The sequence below is a fragment of the Dunckerocampus dactyliophorus genome, chromosome 9 (assembly GCF_027744805.1).
Source record: "Dunckerocampus dactyliophorus isolate RoL2022-P2 chromosome 9, RoL_Ddac_1.1, whole genome shotgun sequence".
NCBI lineage: Eukaryota > Metazoa > Chordata > Actinopteri > Syngnathiformes > Syngnathidae > Dunckerocampus > Dunckerocampus dactyliophorus.
This window is the reverse complement of record NC_072827.1, coordinates 9,112,918-9,135,711: the sequence shown is the minus strand read 5'-3', so window position 1 is coordinate 9,135,711 and position 22,794 is coordinate 9,112,918. Positions and strand designations below refer to the sequence as shown.

Sequence of the window (22,794 nt, the reverse complement as noted above, 5' to 3'; positions counted from 1 at the left end):
TTGTTCTTGGGTCGATGATCATCTCTTTAGTCTTATCTGTTTTGCTTCATCATAAGAGCTACATATGATGTGCTTCTATCCCCAAAAAACCTTCACCAGTGGTATGGAGAGGACCCAACCTGCACCCTCTGCCCAAATTCAGCGACTCTCAAACACATCTTGAGCAGTTGTAGGACCAGCCTCACACAAGGCCTGGAGGCACAATCAAGTCCTCAAGAGTCTGGCAGCAAGAGGGCAAGAGGGACACCATCAACTCCTTGCCCTTGAGAACTGCCAATTCCATCTCTGTGCCAACATTTGTTTGAGAGGGACAGAAACAGCCTAACCACCCAGCTACCAAACCAGAAACTGGACAGCTAGCCATGGGCCGCGATTGGAAGATGCTAGTTGATATTGGCACGCAACTAATCTTTCCCCCCCGAGATTGCAACCACCACCCTCAGGCCAGACTTGGTGCCATGGTCCCCTTCACTAAATGTGGTCTACATCATAGAGCTCACGGTCTCATGGGAGGATTCCACCGAAGAGGCCTACGAACGAAAGAAACTGTGCTACACAGATCTGGCAGCAGATGCACAACAATGAGGATGGAAGGCCAAGGTCTATCCAGCTGAAGTAGGATGCAGAGGCGTTGTGGCTTCTTCTACCATCAGGCTTATGAAAGACGTTGGTATTCATGGACAGGCTCTGCGACAGACAATAAGATCAGTCTCTGAAGCGGCCAAAACAAGCAGCCAGTGGCTATGGATCAAGCGTAAGGACACTTGCTGGGCTCATAGCAGAGGGGGGCACACACCTGGGACGCCAGGTGTTGCAGATGAGCTCTTTGGAGGTGTCATGGGCCTATCATTGAAACACCAATGAAGGAGGGTACCAATCTGATGACCCTAAAGAGGTTTTAAACCCACCCGCTTCCTTCCTGCCTTTACTCAGGGGTGTGCCGTGGGAGGAAGAAGGGAGGCTGAGCAATGACGCGGTGGACGGGGCAGGTTTTTTTTATCCCAGGTCGGGACCTTAATGCCTAGCTCATCTCCTTCCACTTTCCAGGCACTACTTTACTCATGATTGGGCATGGGACACAGGCTCAGGCTTGATCACCCTGTAGTTGGCCGCCTTTGATGAGGGTGTCGAGTGTTGAAAGGCCGAAACACCCTCTGATTCAAAGGTACACTACTGATGATGTGTCCCAAAATTCACATCCTTCCCATGGCTGAGATAAAGTTCCCACACAACTCTCAACATCCACGCTTCATGTGATTACCATCTATTGGCACAAAGGACTTTTTCCATCAGGTCCTGTGTATTTATGAATTATAATTTAAAAAAAATTAAAACAAGTCTTGCTAAATGATTTGTTCTGTCAAGTTTGACAGAAAATTTGTACTGCATGCAATTTCAGTTTATTTTTTCATTGTGAAACCCCATTTAAAATGAATTATACCATAGTCATACCAAGTTTGTTGGTAAAACAATGCAAAATGAAAATGATAAGGCATGATGGTGAAAACTCTTTATAGTCCCACAGTGTACAACATAGCCAACAAAGGAGGTAGTCGCAGGCACTGGCTGAGCTTTGTATTGAGCTGGCAAGAGGCACCATGAAAACGTACTGTTCTAAAACAAAGAAAAGCAGAGGGCCAGGCTGGATGGCAGAGAAACAACTGGGCATTCTACTAGAAGACGTGACAAATATTCTATGTCCAAAAAGTAGAAGATGTCCCAAGAAACAACCGGCGCCTCCCAGCTACAAACAATCGGTTTGAACCGCGCAAACGGCTAATCAGCACGCAAAATGTAACAATTCTGCTGGAATTGTGCTCATAAAGTACTATAGAATCATTTCTTTTTTGCACATTTTTGCAATGTGTTCTGTATTGCGGCTGGTTTTGCTATGATAATTATGACAATTTGTTATGGAATTAATTAAGTTTCGTAAATTTATCACATACTTAGCATTTTATTTATATTATTGAAGTATTAAAACTGCTCTTCTGTTTAACTTACATGTCACAAAAGTTTGTAGAAAATAAAACAATATTGTTTTTGGGCAAAATTGGTATGTTTTCCTTTTTTTTTTACATACTGTTATCAAACAATATGTAAATGCTGCCCAACCCTATTATTTAGAACATATAAAATAAGTGCAAGCAGTGATTTAAATTTGTTTGTTTCAGAAAAGCTACCATCGATGATCCCACTATTTGCGGTAGAGGTATATGGTAGTGCAAAGCACAATAGTGTTTATTTTTGTGCTTGTGGATTGAAAGTGTCATACTGATTGCTGTTTTTAATATTTGTGATTACGTGAATAAGTCAACAAAACAGCTGTAAATTCCGTTTACAAAAATGGAAATATTGTTAAATGAATACTTCAGTCACATCAAGCAAACTTTTATGGTACAAGTACTAAGTGTATCAAAACTAATTCCTAGTGTAATGCTATTTTTGTAGGCACAATTTTAACAGATAATGTTGCTTGATTAACACACTTTTTGTGTCACCTCGCTCCTCAGGGTCACAACATCTTCTCCAACCTCTCGTCCACTGAGTACAGCGACCTCATGCAGCTGCTCAAGCAGTCCATCCTGGCAACAGACCTCACACTTTACTTTGAGTATGTTATACTCTGGAAACTTTCAGGCACAATGATAAACAAAAAAAAAACAAAAAACAAAACAAAAAAAAAAAAAAAAAAAAAAAAAAAAAATATATATATATATATATATATATATATATATATAGTATACATTCATTGAATTGATTTGAATGCATATCAATTTTGGAAATATGGGCCATTATATTATTTAAATTATAATATAGAGTTAGAAATCCCATAGTTTTTTGCATATTTATGTTGCCCTTTGCTTCACTGTGTTTCAACAAGCGACCCCACCCACTTTGTCCGACGGTCCTTGAACGCATCTTACTGTGTGTGTGCTGTGCTAACTTTCTCCCACGCTGCACCACCGATAGACTACCATAGACTACTACTACTAGGATTGTTCCCGTTTTTTCTTTCACGTCAAATGCAGATGCTATGTGGGAATACATACAGGTAAGGATTAATGACGTTATTAAATGTTAATGTTTATATTTGTGCTGTGCACAACCACAAGTTAATTCATGCCAACACGTGTCTGTTAGCACACACATCAAACAGCGACGTTAGAATCTTCTCTCTGGAAAACAAACTCCAGGCTCCTACTGGTAGATATATTCATTTTGTGATTTTCATTTGATGTTGGTCCAAAAAGGCTGGGGACCACTGCTATAAACCAAAATATCATCAGAGTTTAAATGACAAGCCTGGAGACAATAATGATATTCTAAGCTTAGTTTGGTTAACAACGCCCCCTGGTGGATTTTTTGTGTGACTTACTACTTCTCCTCATCAGGAACAGAAACACCTTCTTTGACCTGGTCACCAAAGGAGAGTACAACTGGAACGTGAAGGCCCACAGAGACATGTGCAGGTGAAAGTCTGGATGCAGAAATGTCTCGCCGATGCCAAAAATAAAAAAATAAAACAGCACCTCTACCCACCTCCCCCATCCCACAGATCTATGATGATGACGGCGTGTGATCTTGGTGCTGCCACCAAACCTTGGGAAATATCCCGCAAGGTGAGGAATTCAGGCTGACCTGTTTGATACACAGAGAGCCAGCTGGCCCACTAGGTAACATAAGCACATGCTAAAGGTGCTGTGGCCTCCAGGAGGCACCAAAAAATTGAGAAAAACATTCACCTTTAATATCAATATATACAATAAAAAAGAGGCTTTATAAGTCTTAAAATGGAAAATCTCACATTGATTCAAATTTAAATCAATGCACATTTATATTTATAACGATCATTGCGACATACTGTATGATAACAAGTCTCCCTCCGTCCATCATGCCATAAAAAATCTCACCTAGGGCAACAAACAGGATACACAGGTGAAAATGTTTTTCTAAACAGATCATATTCTCCTCGTTCCAGGTGGCAGAGTTAGTGACCAGCGAGTTCTTTGAGCAGGGCGACAGAGAGAGATCAGAGCTGAAGCTCACTCCTTCGGTGAGTGTATCACATTGTCTCAATGGTGTTGGTTCCACCGTCGTGACCTCCACATGGGTTCAGACTGAGTGACCTAGTGAGGACGAGTGAGTCAGCGCTCCACTGCCAGACTGGATTCAAGGCAAACGCTGACCTTTATGTTCACTCAGCTGGAAACGCGCGATGCATTTAGTGGTCTTCTTCAGCTTCCTGCGTGACGTTGCCGTAAAAGCAACGATGTCCATCTAAGAACTGCATTCCCATCATGTTTACTTTGTGTTAGTGTGAGAGTCCAACCAAACAATAGCCCTACTTCTCTCAAATATTGTTGAAATCTGTCTAAATCTGTGGAAGACAGCACTTCTCCTTTACCACCTGCACAGGTGTGGCATATCAAGATGCTGATTAGACTGCACAGTTGTGCCTTAGGCTGGCCACAACAAAAGGCTACTACAAAATGTTTTACTGTACAGTATTGGTGTCCAAACTTTTTCTACCGAGGCCCACATGCTGAAAAATGAAAGGATGCGAAGGCCACTTTGATACAAGCTCAGAAGAACTGCATCTCAGCTTTGTGATATTGGTGAAAATTTTTATTATTAGTATGAACTTTGCTGTCTTCTTCAATTTTTGCTGTATTTTTTACATTTTCCAAATATTTAAACTTTTTTCTGAAATAATCTTTGTAAATTTTCTCTTTGCAATATTATGACTTTATTCCTATAATATTGTAACATTTTCCCCAACTTAATTTTAAACACATTACAACTTTATTATGTTTTATTTTATTCATAATATTACAACTTTAAAAAAAAAGTTTCTTTAACATTTCAACTCGGTGCTACTAAAATTAAATAAAATTATTTTCAACATAATATTACAAGTTTATTATTGTAAAATTACAGCTTTTTTTCCTCGTTAGAGTACGCCGTTTTCCCCTTAATGTTTTGACTTTATTGTCATAACTTTATAACTTTTTCCACAACTTCAATTCCCAAAAATTACAACTTTATTTGTTAGGGGTGTCACAAGAGTCTACGAGAACAAGACAAGATAATATTTTTAAATATAAAAAAATGTGACAATATATTGCAAACTACTAATTTAATTTCTACCACGTTACTCTTCTGCACTCTGTGTGGATGCTAGCGGGCCCGCCTCCACCCACAGTGATAAAGAGACTGTATGACTGGCAAAAGGGCTCAATCCGTTCATGCAGTTGTTCTATGGAACGTGCCAAAGTGCTGAAACCAATGCACAGAGTGAATCCTCTTCCTGCTTGTTTGGAGGCGAGAAACAATGAAAAAAGACACGCATGCAGAATTTTTGAGTTCATTTTTCTTGTATTAATAAATTAATTTATTATCGTTCTAGGCCCTTAAACTTTGAACCCTGCGGCTTTATACAGCGGTGCGGCAAATTCAAATCTTGTGACATCTCCTTTATTTCAGAACTACTACTGATTGTTTATATACTGTGTCGCTCGCGAGTCAGTGAGGAAAGATAGCTCTTTCTTTGGCAGGAGCCATTCACGAGCTATAAGGGAACTTACAACGAGCTTGTCAACACATTAGAAATCCCAGGAGGTCATTACTCAATATAACAATCTGACTCACGGTGTCATTTTACAAAGAACGCTAAACTCATCACACAACAACTTTACGCTCCTTAAGAAACTACCTAAGAAATATACGAAAAATCAATACAAGTTTAATATACAAGTTTAAAATGAAAAAAGTTTTCCCATAATGCATTGCATCTGAGCAAAGCATTCATTGGTGCCTGCAGGGGTGCTGCAATAATTTCAGCCTCCCTCCGGGTTCCTCTGGCTCCCTATGGTGGACAGAGGCAGCATTGCAGCGCCATCCATCCATCCATTTTCTGTGCTGTCCACTAATTAAATGCTTTGCTCAGACGCAATGCATTAAGCAAAAACTCGTAAACTCGTATTAATACTTGTTTGCATATTTATTAGGTATACCTTTTGAGTGTTAAGTTGCTGTGTGATGAGTTTAGTGTTCTTTGTAAGATGACACCGTGAGTCAGACTGTTGTATTGAGTAATGACCTGCAATTTCCATTGGTTTGTCAAGCTCGTTGTGTGTTTTTTCATAGCTCATGATTGGCTCTTGACAAAAAAAGAGCTGCCTCGTCCTCACAGACTCGTGTGTGCCACAATATGCCATTTCATGACGTGGACATGTGCGGCTTACAGTCCGGTGTAGCTTCTATATGTACAAATTAGCTTTTTCCTCTAAATTTATTGGGTCAATCAATTTACGGTCTGCATTTTTTAACATAAAGATGGCTAAATGCAATAAATTTAAATACAAGGCATTCAGAAGGCGCATTCAAAGACACTGTGATCATATGTAGTATTGTCCACTGATCACTAGGTGTCAGTGATGTTACTGTAATGTTGGGTGAGACACACAAGCACCAGACTTGATATTGCAGGTTTGAATGATCTCAGAACAAGCACAATAATCCCTAATAATAACATGGGCTACTGTTGGGCCCCGACGTCACTTCCTGTCTTCCCGTGCCACTGGAACACATTTACAGCAACACACACGAGCACGAGTCTCATTTACAGTACGTCTTATTTTCTGTTATTATGTTTACTATATCGGGTAAGAGGAGTGTAAAGGTGACTATATGTGTGTTATTTCATGGCAGAAATTCACTTATCATGGTTGAGTCTGGAACCAAGTAACCGCAATAACCGAGGGATTACTGTACTTAGTGTGACTGTTTGTACATAATTGTGTCATTAGGTGCTACTTTTCATACTTGTTAATGAATGTGTGTTTGCTGATGGTGCTTTGAAGGCCAGACTCTGTTATAAAGCTTTTTTTTTTCAAGAACACAACAGCAGCTTTTCATGTGCAATTAAGCACAATGACTAATCAAACCAGGCCATATTGCACGTACTCTAATTCAGCACCCACCCACCGCACACCCTCCCGCAGTGCTCTTCATGTTAAACTTGTACTGCCTTTTGCGTGGGTGTTGTAAATGAAATATTAACTTCTTCCGTATGTTCCAGTAGCTATCGCTGAAGCACAGCCGGCCTGTGTGGAGCCTCTTAGTAAAAGCTGCAGAAGAAAGAGGGGGCAGTGCAAATGAGAAATGAGTGAATTTTTCATTTAGCGCCTTTACAACTTTTTTTTGTGTGGTTCTGGAAGTGAACAACTCACTCTTACTGTTTTGTTTTAGGCCATCTTTGATCGAAACAGAAAGGACGAGCTGCCTGGTCTTCAGCTGGAGTGGATTGATGGCATTTGTGCCCCCCTCTATGAGGTAACACATTTTTTGCCATACGCCGTTGCCCCAACACAAGTATTAAGTCACTCTACCTGGTCATGTAGATCAGCCTTTCTCAACTGGTTGGTCGCTGACCTGTTTTCGGACCTCTAATCTTAAGCTTTTATTCTTATTCTCAATCTGTGTCATCTATTAATACCCGTATAGATGGCAACAACTCTCTGTAGTGCTATTTAAAACCCGCCAGACCAACAAGACCAACAACCTTTGGTAGTAGTCTACTGCCATTAAGACTGTGTCAGTACCGTCTCTTGTTGAGAATTAGAAAGTGCCTGTACGTTTTTAAATACTTACATACAGTAACACCTCATTTTATTTATAAATCAAATATTGCCATAGAGCATGGAAAACCTGTTTACAACCTTCTAAATACATTTTTTAACATTATTAGAGCTCTGTAGACATGAAATAACACCCCTATAGTCACCTTTAAACTCCTATTACCCAATATAGTAGACATAATAAGAGGAAATAAGATCTAAAGAAGATATAATATAGACTCACACACGTTAGCATGGGGAGGGTTCTTCTTGCGGTGGCTATCGCCTCATCAATGTAACATTACTGACACCTAGTGACCAGTCAAGAATACTAAATATTAAAGATGTCAAGAGACACTCATTTCATGAGACGACTCGATATGAGACAAGATTTTAACATTGCTTTTAAGAAAAGTAGAATGAAAAAATCTAAAAAATACATGACAATATATTGCAATCGACTAATTTAATTTCTAATACATTATCTTGCATTGGTCCTCACGAGTATTCTAGACGCTCCGTCTCCACCCACTGAGACAAAGAGACTGCACAACTGACAAAAGGTCTCAATCTGTTCATGCCTTTGTTCTATGGAACAAACGTGCTAAGGTGCTGAAACCAATGCACAGAGTGAACTCTTTTCTTGCCTGTTTGGAGGCGAGAGATGAGGAAAACAGACACGCATGCACATGGCAATATATTGAGGACGGCAAAATTATCCAGTTAATTTTCATTTATTGTGTGATTAATTAATTAATTTATTATCGTTCCAGGCATAGTGCACATGAGAGAGTTTTATTCTGAACGAGAAATCTTGTCACATTTTGATCTCGTGAGATCTTGTGACACGTGATCTTGTGACACCCCACTGCATATCATCACAGTGTCTTTGAATGCATTTTCCAAATGCCTTATATTTTGTATTTTGCTTCATTTAGCCATTTTTATGCTTGAAAATGCTTACTTTAGGCAAAAAATATGTAACATTTGCTTGGATATGCTTTCTTTTTTTTTTTTTTTACTAATACTAGGCCGTATTTAACCAGTAAACAGCATGATTTGAAGCTGTGAAGTGGCGAGGGATTACAGTATCAGTGGAAGTGTGCATCTTAGTTATCTATTTAATGATCAAATTTAACTGGAGGTGTTTGAAATCGCCATGTAAAATCGCTAATGCTAATTGCTAGCGCGTGAATGGGGTTTTCAGTGTGAATTAGCACCGAGCTAGTGTGTTTGTTTAAGTGGATTTTGTTTATGTTGAATGTCACAGAGAAATGATTGTGTATCTTGTGTAAGTTATATCTGACGTGCTTTATTTTGGTATGTTCAGTACAGTGCTTGAAAGGAAAGGCTCTGAAATGGAGACGTTATTTGAGTACCTGTTATCTGTGTGCTGGGCTAGCAAGACCAAACGTTACATTGCAACGTTTCCATTGGCTTTGTTTTTCAATTGAATTTCAAACGAATTCAAAACACAGTAAAAAAAAATATTCTAATTATTGGAATTAAATATAAGCTGCAAGAAATTTCAGCTGAAAAATGTACGCAATTTGGGTCACTGCTTATCATTAAGCCAAACCAGTTATCAGTCAGGAATTTGTTTCGATCATTTACGTCCCCTGAATCTTAGTCAAACATTTTGGAATTGTATGCTTCCAACTCTGTGGAAACCGTTTGGAGGTGCAGCAAGGCATGATGGGGGCAGCTGCAAAAGGGGGCAGGTCTCGCTTCCTGTTGGAGTGTCGTAGCCAAATGTCCCAATATTTTTGTACAAATCCCTCCCATCGTCCTTCATCTGCTGTTGTTCACTGATGCAAAGCATTAAAGCCCCCGCCCACTTTCCCATTGAGAATGTTTTCCCGCCAACACATCCCTCATTGTATAAAAACCCTCCAAGGTTGGATTCTGAGCAGAGTGAGGCTTTGTGTGCGTCTGACTGTTGGCCAACTGAAAGTGACTTACACTGAATTTATTCGCAGTTTGGCCTTCGGAGAAATGCTGCACAACCTAGTAGCTCTGGTCTGTTCAGACTTGAATTGGGGAGATTGGGCCCTGTCCATACGGGAACGCTCCTGAGATGTTTTTTTGGCGGGTTGAAAAAAATTTGCGTCCACACGGATCACTTGAGTGAAAACGATGTAATACACAAGGCACAACTATGTGCGGCGCTGTGAACATACACACAGACGGAAGTACGTGACACACTAAACCACAAATGAAGAAAGAACGCTTGCGCATAAGTCTGTCGTCTTCCACTTTCCAAGGCTCATCTAGACTTGAGAAGCGGAATTGCTTCTGTGAGTCGTTATGGAATATAAAACAACAAAATATCAGGAGAATATCGACTGGGGTGAGTCATGTCCGTCGAAATATTCACGTATGTTGGCTTGTTGTCAAAGCTCACTTCTGGACACGTGATGGCGGCATTGGTGGCAGCGAGTCAGTTTTCGTGAAGACAGCCAACACAAGCCGGCGTTTTCAGATTTTCCTACTCTGTTTTCAAAAAATAGCTTTTCAGGGCACCGAGAACACCGTTCTTGTGTGGATGAGAGGCTGAAACGATAAAATACTTTGACCTGAAAACGTTTCCGTGTGGATAGCTCCTGGAGCAGATGTTTGTAAACTCGGTTTCCGCAGTAGCCACGCCCAAAAGTCACACTGTAATTGTTTAAGAGGAAAGTTGAAATATTTGGAAAATCGGAAAAAAGCATAAGAGCGAAGTTTCATACAAATTAATCGGCTTTTTCACCCATATGACAAAACTGACATACATTTTTTCACATTTCTACGTGTTGCTTTACAAAATATCAAAGTGGTCCTTGCATTCTTTCATTTTTCACTATGTGACCCTCGCTGGAAAAAGTTGGGACAGCCCTGCATCAGACAAAACACCATTGTGCCAAAATGTACTATATGATGTAAGTTTCGGTGATGCAGTGGAAGTGGTCTGTATGAGAATGTGTGTTAGTCAGTGACGTCAATAAGCGAGGCTCCCGCCTCTCCTGCTGCGTGGGAGTCAGCAGGCGTAGTGAGGAGACGTGGAGGCAAATGGCTGAAGGCTAGGCGAGTATGAGACAACAGGAGGAAAACACACACACACACACATGCACGCACACACAGCCATCATGGGTGGACAACACAAATCAGATCTTCCATCGCATTTATTCAATTAGTTGAAAGTTAGACCTGGCGTATTGTCTGCATGGTGCAGATGAAAAGCATCAAAGCAGGCATGCTGCTCGTGCGGGGGCGTTTTGCCGACGTTGGGAGGATGATGCAGATATGGAGCTCACAATCACGCCGCCGCCAATTAGACTTGGGAGGAGTAGAACAGAGGGAGTTGTGAGGCAGCGGGTGGGGAGGGAGGGTTGGTGGGTGGAAGATCTCCTTCTTGATCTTGCTGATCTCTTTCTCCTGGTGGTGTCTTGATGCTCCATGGAATATTAATCCCAACTTATATAACTGTCCGTTTTTACAGCCCCACTGCTTGTCTTCCTCACGCTTACTCTGACGAATAATGACACTTTCCCATGGTGGATGTGGACCGTGGAGAAATCCCTTGCAGAAAAGCCGCATAGCCATTAGACAAATCCTTGCAAAGACTTGCATTGGAGAGCTGTAGTTTTGTTGCAAGGCTGGATGATGGCATGCATGCATGCATGCATGCATGCAGCATAGGAATTCACACAGTGTGAAGGTGTTGGTATACAACCCAAACTTCCTCAATAATTCCTCGCCACTTTGCGCTTTAGTTTTGCAGGTTAACACCATAGCTGTTTTAAAAAATATATTAATTAGTCAATAATGCTGTTTTGTGGTTGAATATGGCCTATTATTAAGAAAAAAATACATATTGAAGCTATCGATCCATCCATCCATTTTCTATGCCGCTTGCCCTCACTAGGATCGGGGGGGTATGCTGGAGCCTATCCCAGCTGACTTATGGGCGAGAGGCGGGGTACAACCTGGACTGGTCGCCAGGCAATTGCAGGGTACATATACTGTAGACAAATAACATTTCACACTCACATTCATACCTATGGACAATTTGGGGTCGCCAATTAACCTAACATGCATGTTTTTGGAATGTGGGAGGAAATCGGAGTACCCGGAGAAAACCCACACACGCATGGGGAGAACATGCAAACTCCACATAGAGATGACGAAACGGAGATTTTATTTTATTTTTTTAAGCTAATTTTACTGATTTTTTTGCCTAAATGAAGCATTTTCAAGCATAAAAATGGCTACCGTAAATGAAGTAAAATACAAATATAAGACATTCAGAAAACACATTCAAAGACGTTGCGATGATGTGTAGTATTCTACACTGGTCACTAGGTGTCAGTAATGTTACTGTAATGTTGGGTGAGACACACAAACACCAGACTTGATCGCCAGAACAACAGGCTTTTATTGCAGGTTTGAATGATCTCACAGCAGGCAAAGTAATCCCCAACATGGGCTGCTGATGCGGACGTAACCCACGTCAGGCTAAAACTCAACTCTGAACCCTCGACCTCACTTCCTGTCCGCTCCCTACTCAGCTCCTCTAGCACTGGAACTAATATACTGTATGTCTTTTTTCTCTTATTATGTCTACTATATTAGGTAATAGGAGTGTAAAGGTGGCTATAGGTGTTTAGAGCGCTCTAATGTTAAAAACCGTATTTAGAAAGTCATAAGGTTTTCAATGCGCTAACAATGAAAATATTGCATTTATAAATAGGGAATCCTACTTGTCGGAAATTCACTTATTGTGGTCAGGTCTGGAACCAATTAACCGTGATAAACAAGGAATTACTGTATAAAGCAACTGATTTAAACCCTAACCCTCTCACTGCCTTATGAACTTATGAACAGAAGAGAAATACTAACCTTAACCCCATATTTTCTCCCAATACTGAAAAATCCCAAAATTGTCTTTGAACGCACCATCGGCTGTAAACGTGGGACGCTAGTTAGATTACGGCCAGTAAGTGAATGCATCTCCAGCGAGGACTTCTAAAACGGCCAAATTAAAAGCAATGAAGATGAAAATGGCGCATCCAAAGTGATAGCTGCGGTGATAATAACGAATATTATGTCAAAAACACACATAAATTAAGCAGTTTTACCAAGTATCAAACAGATTGCTGTGCAGAGAACTCCATCTTGCACTCTACTTTAGTACTTCACCAGGCAATAATAAAAAAAATAATGATAAATATTGTTCTTGTAATTCATTTTTATCAACTTTTTTTGTTTGTTTGTTTAATGTTTTAAAAAATTATTATTGCTGTAATACTTTTTTTATTTTTCTATTTTTTTTTTTTTTTTGTATTGTATTTGTATGTCTTCCCAGTTGTTTTGTGTTAATTTATTTATTTATAAAAAGGCAGACCTAGAGTCTCATGGACGTATAAACTTTGCTGAAATGAAAACATGAGTGTCCAAATTGAGTGTCCAAAATCTTCATGGAATCTTGGACTTCCCACGGAATATCACACCTTTACGAAAAATACATGCAGCATGCGATCTGCAAGTGTTTCCCATCATGCATTTCACACGTACAACTGCCTGTGGGTATGTTTGTTGCTCACGTTTGGTTCAAGGCCTCGGACTGCAGGTTTTATTGTATTGTGAGTAGAGCACATTTCATAGGAAGCAGGGTTAATGGATCTAGTAGACTCTGTGCCACGTCTGGGCCGAGATGAATAATGGTTGGAATAATGTGCTGATGTTCTAGTTTGGCCTTTTATACAGCAGTGGTACATCAACCAGACAACGAAAGCCTTGCTTAGCCCAAAAGAATAAAGCGTAAAGGCAGCATTTGCAATCATCTTGTTTGGCAGAGTGAACCGTGTATCTCAATTTATGCCCCAATCCCCCAATTTAAGTACACCTTAGTGGTGTTTTCATATTACTGTCTGTGCTTTTTCTCATTTATAATTTCTCCTCCAACAGCAATGTTCTAAAATCAAACACAAGTGAATAAAAAAGGTAAAAAGCAGTCAGCATGCACAGCAACAAAATTCTTTTCTGGTCCCATCACTTGTTGCTGGCCTGGACTTAGCTTTGTTTGGATTTTTGACCCTAAAGTCTATTGGAAATAATAATGCATGGCTTCCCGTAGGATTTTTTTGAAGCTGTGGTGTGGTTATGTGACAGCAAACGCGGTGACGTCACCCAAAATGAGCCATTGAAATCTTTTCTTTTATTTGCAGAGCGAATGAGAACCATGGCTTTCTGAAAAGCAGGAACAGTTGATGGAACAAACCCAACATTTAAGAGTGACTGGATGGACCAATATGTGCATGGCTCAGATCAAGGGTACCCAACATACCAGAGCTCGAGACATCTTCCATTTCCCATAGCAACCCTCCGAAGTTCACTCTTTCTTAAATGTAATGCACATAATTCGGTGTCGACTTTATGCTGTTATCTCTGCATAGATTTGACTTTTGTTAGAAAAGTAACTTATATTTGAGAGAGTATCATGAAGTAAATAAAAACAAGTGACAAATCTAGATCTTGAGTTAAAGCTCTGAAAATATGGCAAAGAAAAATTGACCTTCAGTCTTTACCATGCCATTGTTGTAGCACCACAAAGACTACAAATCCCATCAGCCGTTCTTAAGACTGTAATGACATAAACTTTGACCTATCAACTCCACAATATAAGCTAATCGTTGCAGCACTGTGGCAACATGAGCCAGGATTCAGTGAAATGCACTGAGTGAGTGGTTCTTGAATTATCATGGTAAAGACAAAATTACAAGGCGATCTTTGACCTCCCATGAGGGACACGCCGATCGCTTCCGGGTTAAATACGGAGCAATTTATCAACGAACACACTAGAATTTATTTGTTTCGGATAAATGTCAACGACATATAATACGACGGATAAAAGTAAGTAAAATCCGACTAGTAATGATTAATAACTTTGCCCACTTTGCGTGTTTTTTTCCCCGCTTTGTGCACACGACACGAACGCCGACCTACGAGAGGTAGAAAAAAACGGCTGTCAAAACGAGTTACACTGCTCGATAAACACAAAATTTGTAACTCACCCGACGACAAAAATCATTTCCAAGTGCATAAAGATCTTCTCCAATATATATAAAAATGAAAAAATCTTACCTTAGACTTGACAATGGTTGTTAAACTGCCAATTGCTCGTCGAATTGAAGGATGCTGCTTGATGCTGCCGAGGTCGTGACTGTACATTACGCTAACACAAAATGGCGGACACGGTGAAACATTCCCCTGCTGAACGTGTATTTGGCGAATAACCGGCGGAAGGACACAAGTTTTGTTTGGCCCAAGAAGGCACTTTTTATTTTCTAGTTCAATATTTACTAGCAATACACAATTTACGCTGTGAGCTCGAAGTGTACGTACATAACGGGCCGGACACGAAATTTAGGTGTGTCAGACTTTTGTTCAAATAATCTTATTTTACTCTTTTATACACAAAAAAAATCACTTTAGTTGCAGAGTTGAGTAATTATTCCATGAATATATACCATTGTAATCATCATGGGGTTTGTTTTTCCATGGAATTATGTTCTTCAAAATTTTCATTGGCAGGCAGACACGAATGTAATGTACTTTTCACTAATGATTACACAACAGTTATTTTTTTTACACTGAGAATATTTGAATAAAACACATTAAAAACCAATTTCACACATCATTCTTAAATTCTAAGTAGAAATCATGACAAAATTATCAGAGAAAATATTGTTAATTTCACAACAAAAATTGACATGCTTTACATGTAACATTTCAATGTCCAAATATAGACACTTTTTTACAACATAGCCGTGCTAGCGCAAAATAAAAACATGAACAGGCTTAATTAATCATTTATGGTTTGGTAAGCTTCCTCTCTCTATAAACGTCAGGGTGATAGGGATAGTACACATTGTTAGAACAACTATTTCAAATACTACTCAAGTGAAGTTGAAGACAGCAAAGGGTACCCTTGATCTGAGCCATGCACACATATGTTCATTGTCCCCGTGTCTCCGTGTCTCATCTGCTCTGAAACTGTGGGTGGTGGTCAAAAGCGGAAATGTGATGCGACAACCTGACAAAACACAAGTCATTCGAGGGGAAGTATCCACCGAAGTCTGATGTGAGAGCGCGGATAATTACATATCAGAGAGTCAAAACACATTCATTTACAGCACAGCAACGTGCAAATGAGCTTTTCTGTTAAAGAGACACTTAAGAATTTGTTTTATTTTGTCAGAGACAAAAATAACTCAAAAATAAGCCCCTTGTGTTCATTCATTGTTTGTACAGTCAAACTTTGTATTAGTTATGCGAAATTTGGTCCTGGTTCATTTTAAATGCAATTTAGGTGCCAAAATAATTGTGGTGTAAGGTGATGTGCAGGGTTTCATCAAATTTTATATTCGTAAGAGATAGTCTGTTTGACGCAACTTAAGGCAAAATAAGATTCGGACCTTCGCTGTGAAAAAACGACATGAACATGAAAAAGCCTGCTATTAATATAAAGTTCGCTCTTTGCGCTTTTTCCCCCATTTTTGCATTTCAACTTTCTTCTTAAATAATCTTTGTACATTTTTTTCTCGTAATATTTGGACTTGATTCCCATAATATTGAGACGTTTTTCCCTAACCTAATTTTTCAAAAATGACAATGACTTCATTTTGTTTTGTTAGTTTCTCGTATTACCAAATTTTTTCTTTGATATTTAAATTCTTTGCTATGACATTATTTTTCTTGTTAAAATGCGACTTTTTTCTCTTAATATTTTGCCTTTATTCTCGTAAAATTCCAACTGTTTTTTTTTCCAGCTTTTTCAACTTTTGTCTTGTAAATTTTCTACTTGTAATTATGACTTTATTCTCATAATATTTTGCCTTTATTCTTATAACATAACTTTTTCTGCAACCTAATTTTCCAAATATGACAACTTAATTCTTTTATTTTGTTTGTTTTTCATAATATTACGACTAGGGATAATATTGGCCCACCGATAATACCGGTCCACTATTAGCATAAAAATGTGATATCAGTAGACATCGGTATCGGATTTTTTCCCGATAATGAAAACCGATATTTTAAAAATGCTGTATGGATGACACCCGAGTTTGTTCACATCCAGTGCAAGCCCACCTACTTGCGCTTTCCACGGGCTCTTTTCTTCCTGCCCTGAAGTTGGCTAGCTCCCCACGTTAGCATCTGGGACGCTAGCTGTTCGCTATTCGGTGAAACGCTAATAATAACTCCCTGAAGGCCTTGACGTCCTTGCCAGCTCGTCGATCTTGCTTGATAGTAAATTCACGTTTCCCATGATAACAGAAGGTACCGAAGGCTTGAATCTCCACTTCCCTGCTGGCTGCTTGACTTTCATTTTAGCCCCGGCTCTGACTGCTGCCTCGATATCAATGGGTAGACAGGGAATCACACCGATGCCGGTCATCGCTCTCATAAAAATGTGCTTGAATAAATAAACAGAGCTGCTTGAAAGGCAGCCACTCGTGGCGGCGGTGTTAACTCCAGGAAATACAGTACATACACACATATACATACATGCATAGATAGATAGATAGATAGATAGATAGATAGATAGATAGATAGATAGATAGATAGATAGATAGATAGATAAATAGATGGCTCTGTCGTAATGAAGTTAGTCACAAAATAAAACAATCGAATAAGATCGAATAATAATAAAGAAATACGGAACAGATCACGTCAAATTTCCAGTGCATTATTAAGGTAAAACGTCCAGTCCTGTCCAGTCCAGTCCTCCCACGTCAGGAGATATGTGGTGTTACACATATCGATATCGGAATCTGAAATTGAGAGTTGGACAATATCGGCATATCGGTTATTGGCAAAAAAAGCCAATATCGGACGTCCATATTTACGACTTCAAAAAATATAATGTCTTTCATTAATATTTATATATGAATAATGTATTTATTAATATTTATGTAATAACTTTATGCTACTAAAATGACTTTGTTGGACTTCTCATTAAGTTACAACTTTTTTCAATATTTCTTAATTTCTTAATATTCTGACTTTATTCATGTAAAATTACATGAGGGCTGCAAACTGAAAAAGTGGGGGCCACTGTGATATTGTTTTTTTTTTATTTTATTTAAAAAAATAAATGAAATAATAGATAAAAATGTTAATGTGAATTTACATATAAAATGTAATCTAAAAATGTATATAGAAATATATATTTTATCATAATATATATGATCTAATATTTTGTGTTTTATATGCATGCATTTTTTATAGATTTATATTTACAGACCAAGCTTATTATTAGTTATTAGTATCAACATTTCTTGTCTCTTTACACTGGACCTTTTTGCTCCATTTATTCCCATTTCTGCTGTTTTTTTTTTCTTTCATTTTATTTCAAAATGTAAACAACGAGTCGTGGGTGGCAAATAGCCCCCAGGCCGCACTTTGGACATCCCTGCTTTAGGTATTTTGGCGGTTCAGTGTTATTTTTTCCCACTGTTGCCATGTTTTCACGTGTGTTTGTCGCCTCTCCCTGACTTGTAGACGCTGGTCAAGTTGAATCCTAAACTTCAGCCCATGCTCGACATGATCCAAGCCAACAGGGCCAAGTGGGAGGAGTTGAACGACAAGCGACAACGGGACCACAGCGTCTCTGCCCCAGCGAGCCGCTGCGGCGTCAGCGAGGTCTCTGAGAACATCGTCTGCACGGTTCCCAAGACGGGCAGCTCTCCCTGCTCAAGCGGCGGTGCTGATGACACGGCCTCGAAATCCGTTGGCTAGCTTCCACCAGCGCAGGGCCCGCTTCCTGCTTCCTCTTCTCGATGCTGCCTGCAACTTGTGCGGCGCATGCGAGGGCTCTCGCTTTTTGCTCCTTAGAAATGAGCTCCCCTGAGGTGTCTGGAGGTTGTCACGGTTTGTGGCGCCCTTCCAGGCGGCTGCAAATGCGAGGAGACCGCCGCGTGTCATCGTGTCAGCTGACTCTTCTGGGCATTGCACAACAAGACGTGGCCAAATATTGGAGTCTCTGTAAATGTGTACATAGGCTACTGAGGACCGTGTTGCATTCAAGTGCTGTCCCGAAACTCGAAAAGAAGGATAAAGTCTTGCAGGGGCAGTGCTTGCAATGTTCCACTTCCTTCCTTCTTGTGCCTTGTTTCAACGACCCCCATGAAAAATGCATGCTGTCCTCATACACACACAAACACCACGGGAAATGAATGGATGGATTTGGTGCCGTCATTTGTAAAGACACCGCTCGGTCACGCAGAACGTTTTTATCATTTTGCCTTTATGCACCACCACGATGGAGGTAAATGAAAACAAGAAAAAGTGGAGATTTTTTACATTTCATTGAAGAGCTTTCACAAATATATGAAGTGCCATTCAGGAATCACAGCTGTTTTATGCAGCGTACTTGGACACACACGGTAGACATTCTGTTCTCCGCTTTCATTTGGTTCAAAAGGTCAGACAAAAACCAAAGCACATTATTCCATAGGAAATGATGTAATCAAAGTCAATCAATCAGCTCCAGACACCCAGGAATATTCAATTCAGTTCAAAAGTGTTTGTCCCCAGGGGGCTATTAAAGTCACATACTGTCAGTAAGGTATTAACCTTTTTAAAATTATTTTAAAATTATATTATAAATATTATTTTATTATTTATTTTATTTAAAAAAAAGTTTTATTGACAAAAATATGAGGAAAAAAAAATTGAGATAAAAACTGTACGTTATTTAGAATTGTTTGTAATTATTTTATGTATCATTTTAATATATTATTTAAATTTAAATGTATTTATTTCATTTTTTAAAAGTATTAATTTTTAACATAAATGTTTGAAACATTTTATAGAGAATAATTATACTGCATTAACTATATTTTGCAATTATTTCAATTGTAATTATTTATTATTTGAATATTATTATTTTAATGTTCTTAACAAAATATGAGATATTAATTACTCGCGTTTTTTTACCATCTGCTGGTAGTCCCGGGACTTAAACCCGGCAAAAAGTGGGAATCTCCAGCAAACCATACCATACCATAGCGTATTATGCAAAAATAGACGTATTTCTCACCTTGATTTCACATATCTTTGTGAAACCTCTAAACCAGGGGTGTCCAAAGTGCAGCCCGAGCGTCATTTGCAGCCCCCGGCTATTTTTTTATTGGCCTGCGGCCAAGAAACCTAAAAAAACCCCTGCAAAAATGGATAAATCAGCATGAATTTTACAAGAATAAAGTCGTATTCTAACGAGAAAAGTTTACATTTTTTGAGGATAAATTTGTGATATTTTGAGGGAAAATAACATCATTTTAGTAACATGAAGTCGAAATATTAAAAAATATATTCTTTTTTTTAAAGATGTAATATAAGAAAGAAGCAAAAAAGTTAAAATTTTTAAGTTAAGCTGGGCGTAAAAGTCATAATATTGAAAATATTATGGGAATAAAGTCATAATATTAGGAGAAGAAAATGTACAAGAAAGTTGAAATATTTGTAAAAGTAAAAAAAAACAACAGCAAAAATGAAAAAAATCATTTTGCAAAGGCATTTTACAAGAATTAAGTCAAAATATTTAGAGAAAAAAGTTGTATTTTAACAAAAACAGTTCAAAAATGTTTGAGAATAACGTAATATGAAGAAAACTAACATCATTTTAGTAGCATAAAGTTGAAATATTAAAGAAAAGACAAAGTCATAATATAAGAAACAAAAAGTTTTTTTTATTTTTGGGGAAAATTAGGTTGGGGGAAAAACTTAGAATATGTGAATCAATTCAAAATATGATGGAAATAAAGCCAACATATTAGAAGAACATTTACAAGAAACTTCAAATATTTGTAAATTTCAAAACCAAACAAAACATGAAAAATTGCAGCAATTTAAAAAGAGTAAACTCAAAATATGAAGAGGACAAAAGTCCTATTCTCACAAGAAAAAAAGTTCAAATTTTACGAGAATAAACTTGTAATATTGGGAAAAAATAATGTCACTTTAGTAGCAAAGATTTTTTTTTTTATGAGGTTGGGGGAAAAGTTATAGGTAAAGTTATAGTATGGAAATGAAGTCAAAATATTACTGGAATAAAGTCATATTACAAGAAGAAAGCTGAAATATTTAGACTTTTTTTATATGAAATATTAATATCAATGTAGATTAATATTAATAAAGACAAAGTCTTTATAGTCTTTTTAATATTTGTATTAATATATCAATATTAATGTATAAATATTAATAGAAATGTATATTAATATTAGGCTTTTTCACTTGTCACCTAAAGCTGAGGTGCAGTTTTTGTCTTGAAATATGTATCATTTCTTTCAAAGTGGCCTTTGCATTCTTTAATTTTTCACTATGTTGTCCTCGCTGGAAAACGTTGGGGCACCCTTGTCTTAATTGACACAGTTCTACACTTCAACGACATGCTGTTTGTTGTTTTATTTCACTTCTGGTGGTGTATAAAGGAAAAATCCTAAAACTAAACCTTCCCTCATCAATACATGATGAGCGAAGTTTAACCACATTTCCACAAACACACACGTGCCTTGATGACGTTACCACGTGTATTCCTGCTAAAGTAAGCCATTGAATCTACCGAATCAACTCTTAAAGTTGCATTTACTTATCGAATATTTGGCCTTTTTTCTCCTCAGCGCTCATCAATTATTCTGACTGTTTTACAGCTTTTACTAAAATAAAAAAAAAAAACTCGAGACTTGTACTGAGGTGCCCATGTAGTCACGAGCTAATATTTTCATATTTCCTATTATTTTTGGCCTTATGACTTGTCGTAGTTTTGTTGTTTTGGAAATGTGTCTTTTGTGCACCTTGGCAGGCATGGATGTGCGCGTGCTACTTGACGTGTTTTCATTGGCCGACGGAAGGAGACGTTCAGGTTGCATGTTTTCAAAGGCACGCCGAGGGTGTAGCAGCCACGGGAATAAAACAAATACCTCGGATTTCCAAGCATCCGTGAACATGCATGTGTTTACTTCTCTTGCATGAGTTTATGCTGGTGATGAATATCGCTGTTCTATTTTTCTATCAATCTCCCCATCAAATTGTCTATTTTAATGACGTAACGTGTTTCTTGTTCGTGTGTTCAGACCAGTGGGGCGCAAAGTGAAAGCAAAAGCCCAGGCTTGACAACTGTTTCAGTACTCACTTTCAATTAAAAGGATGCTGCTACAAAATGTGTATTTTACTCTTTTTTTTTTTTTTTTTTTTACATGAAACGCCACACCGTCCTCCAGTTAATATTCCACTCGGTAAGGTGCTGCCCTCCTGTGGACACAATTATAATAGCACATTAATCACAACGAAAGGCAACAGCGGTAGTAGAGTACGATTGATAAAAAAAAAAATCTCTTGGAAAATACGATAATGTGAAAATTGAAATATATGCTTGTGACGTTAATTAATATATATGATTTCAATCTTATGCATGAAATATGACTCCATAAATCCTAACATAAAGGGAGGCTGCATGCATTCATACAAATGCATGAATTGGAAGAGTTGAAGCGTCTCACAGTCCAACCAAGGCTGCGTGCTTGCTGCTGCTGCGGGTGATGACGTCAGCAGGCAGAGTGTAGGTGGCTGCGTGGGTGGAAAATGACTCCCAAATGAGGATGCGTTAGGAGGAGGGGATGCTGTGCAAAGACGACCTGTCAGGAAGTGACTGGATCACCTTGACTGCTGTCTCTCAGTGTAGGGTATAATAATAGTAATAATAATAATAGCACCTGAGTGCATTTTCAGAAATAAACCCCCATAGACGACTGTTTTAGGTGGATTTATTGCACAAAGGGCGTTGACAAAACACACTGCACGTTATTGTATTACCTTGGGAGAATAACAAACGGGAATTCCCTAGAAGATCCAAAAGCACACATTTTGGGACACAAGCTAAAAAATATATATATATATTTCGAGCAGCTCCCAAATGAACCATTTTATTAGGGAATTGATCAAAAAGGACAGGGTGGTCAGGAGAAGGCAGGACGTAAAGGTGGTATACTCGCACACATCCATGATTCAACACAAAAATTCTGCCTTTATAAAGACGATCATGCTCAGTTTTGCTTGACACTGTAAGAGAAGCATTCATTTTGTTGTTAAATGTTGTCCGATGAAAAACAAGCATCTCCACATTTTTCAC

General features: G+C 38.5%; 1 protein-coding gene across 3 annotated transcripts in view; it reads left to right on the top strand.

Annotated features, from left to right (window-relative positions):
- Positions 1-21,804, top strand: part of pde11a (phosphodiesterase 11a) — a 96,597-nt gene extending 74,793 nt beyond the window's left edge. For 2 of the 3 annotated variants that reach the window (XM_054787554.1, XM_054787553.1), the window contains 6 exons: positions 2,514-2,614; positions 3,396-3,473; positions 3,560-3,623; positions 3,983-4,057; positions 7,255-7,338; positions 18,168-21,804. In XM_054787554.1, coding sequence (XP_054643529.1) covers positions 2,514-2,614; positions 3,396-3,473; positions 3,560-3,623; positions 3,983-4,057; positions 7,255-7,338; positions 18,168-18,404 — 639 coding nt within the window. In that variant the 3' untranslated portion in view covers positions 18,405-21,804. Of the gene's footprint in view, positions 1-2,513; positions 2,615-3,395; positions 3,474-3,559; positions 3,624-3,982; positions 4,058-7,254; positions 7,339-13,828; positions 14,621-18,167 lie in introns of those variants that run through there. The other variant, XM_054787555.1, reaches the window with a different exon arrangement.
- Positions 21,805-22,794: the final 990 nt, after the last annotated feature.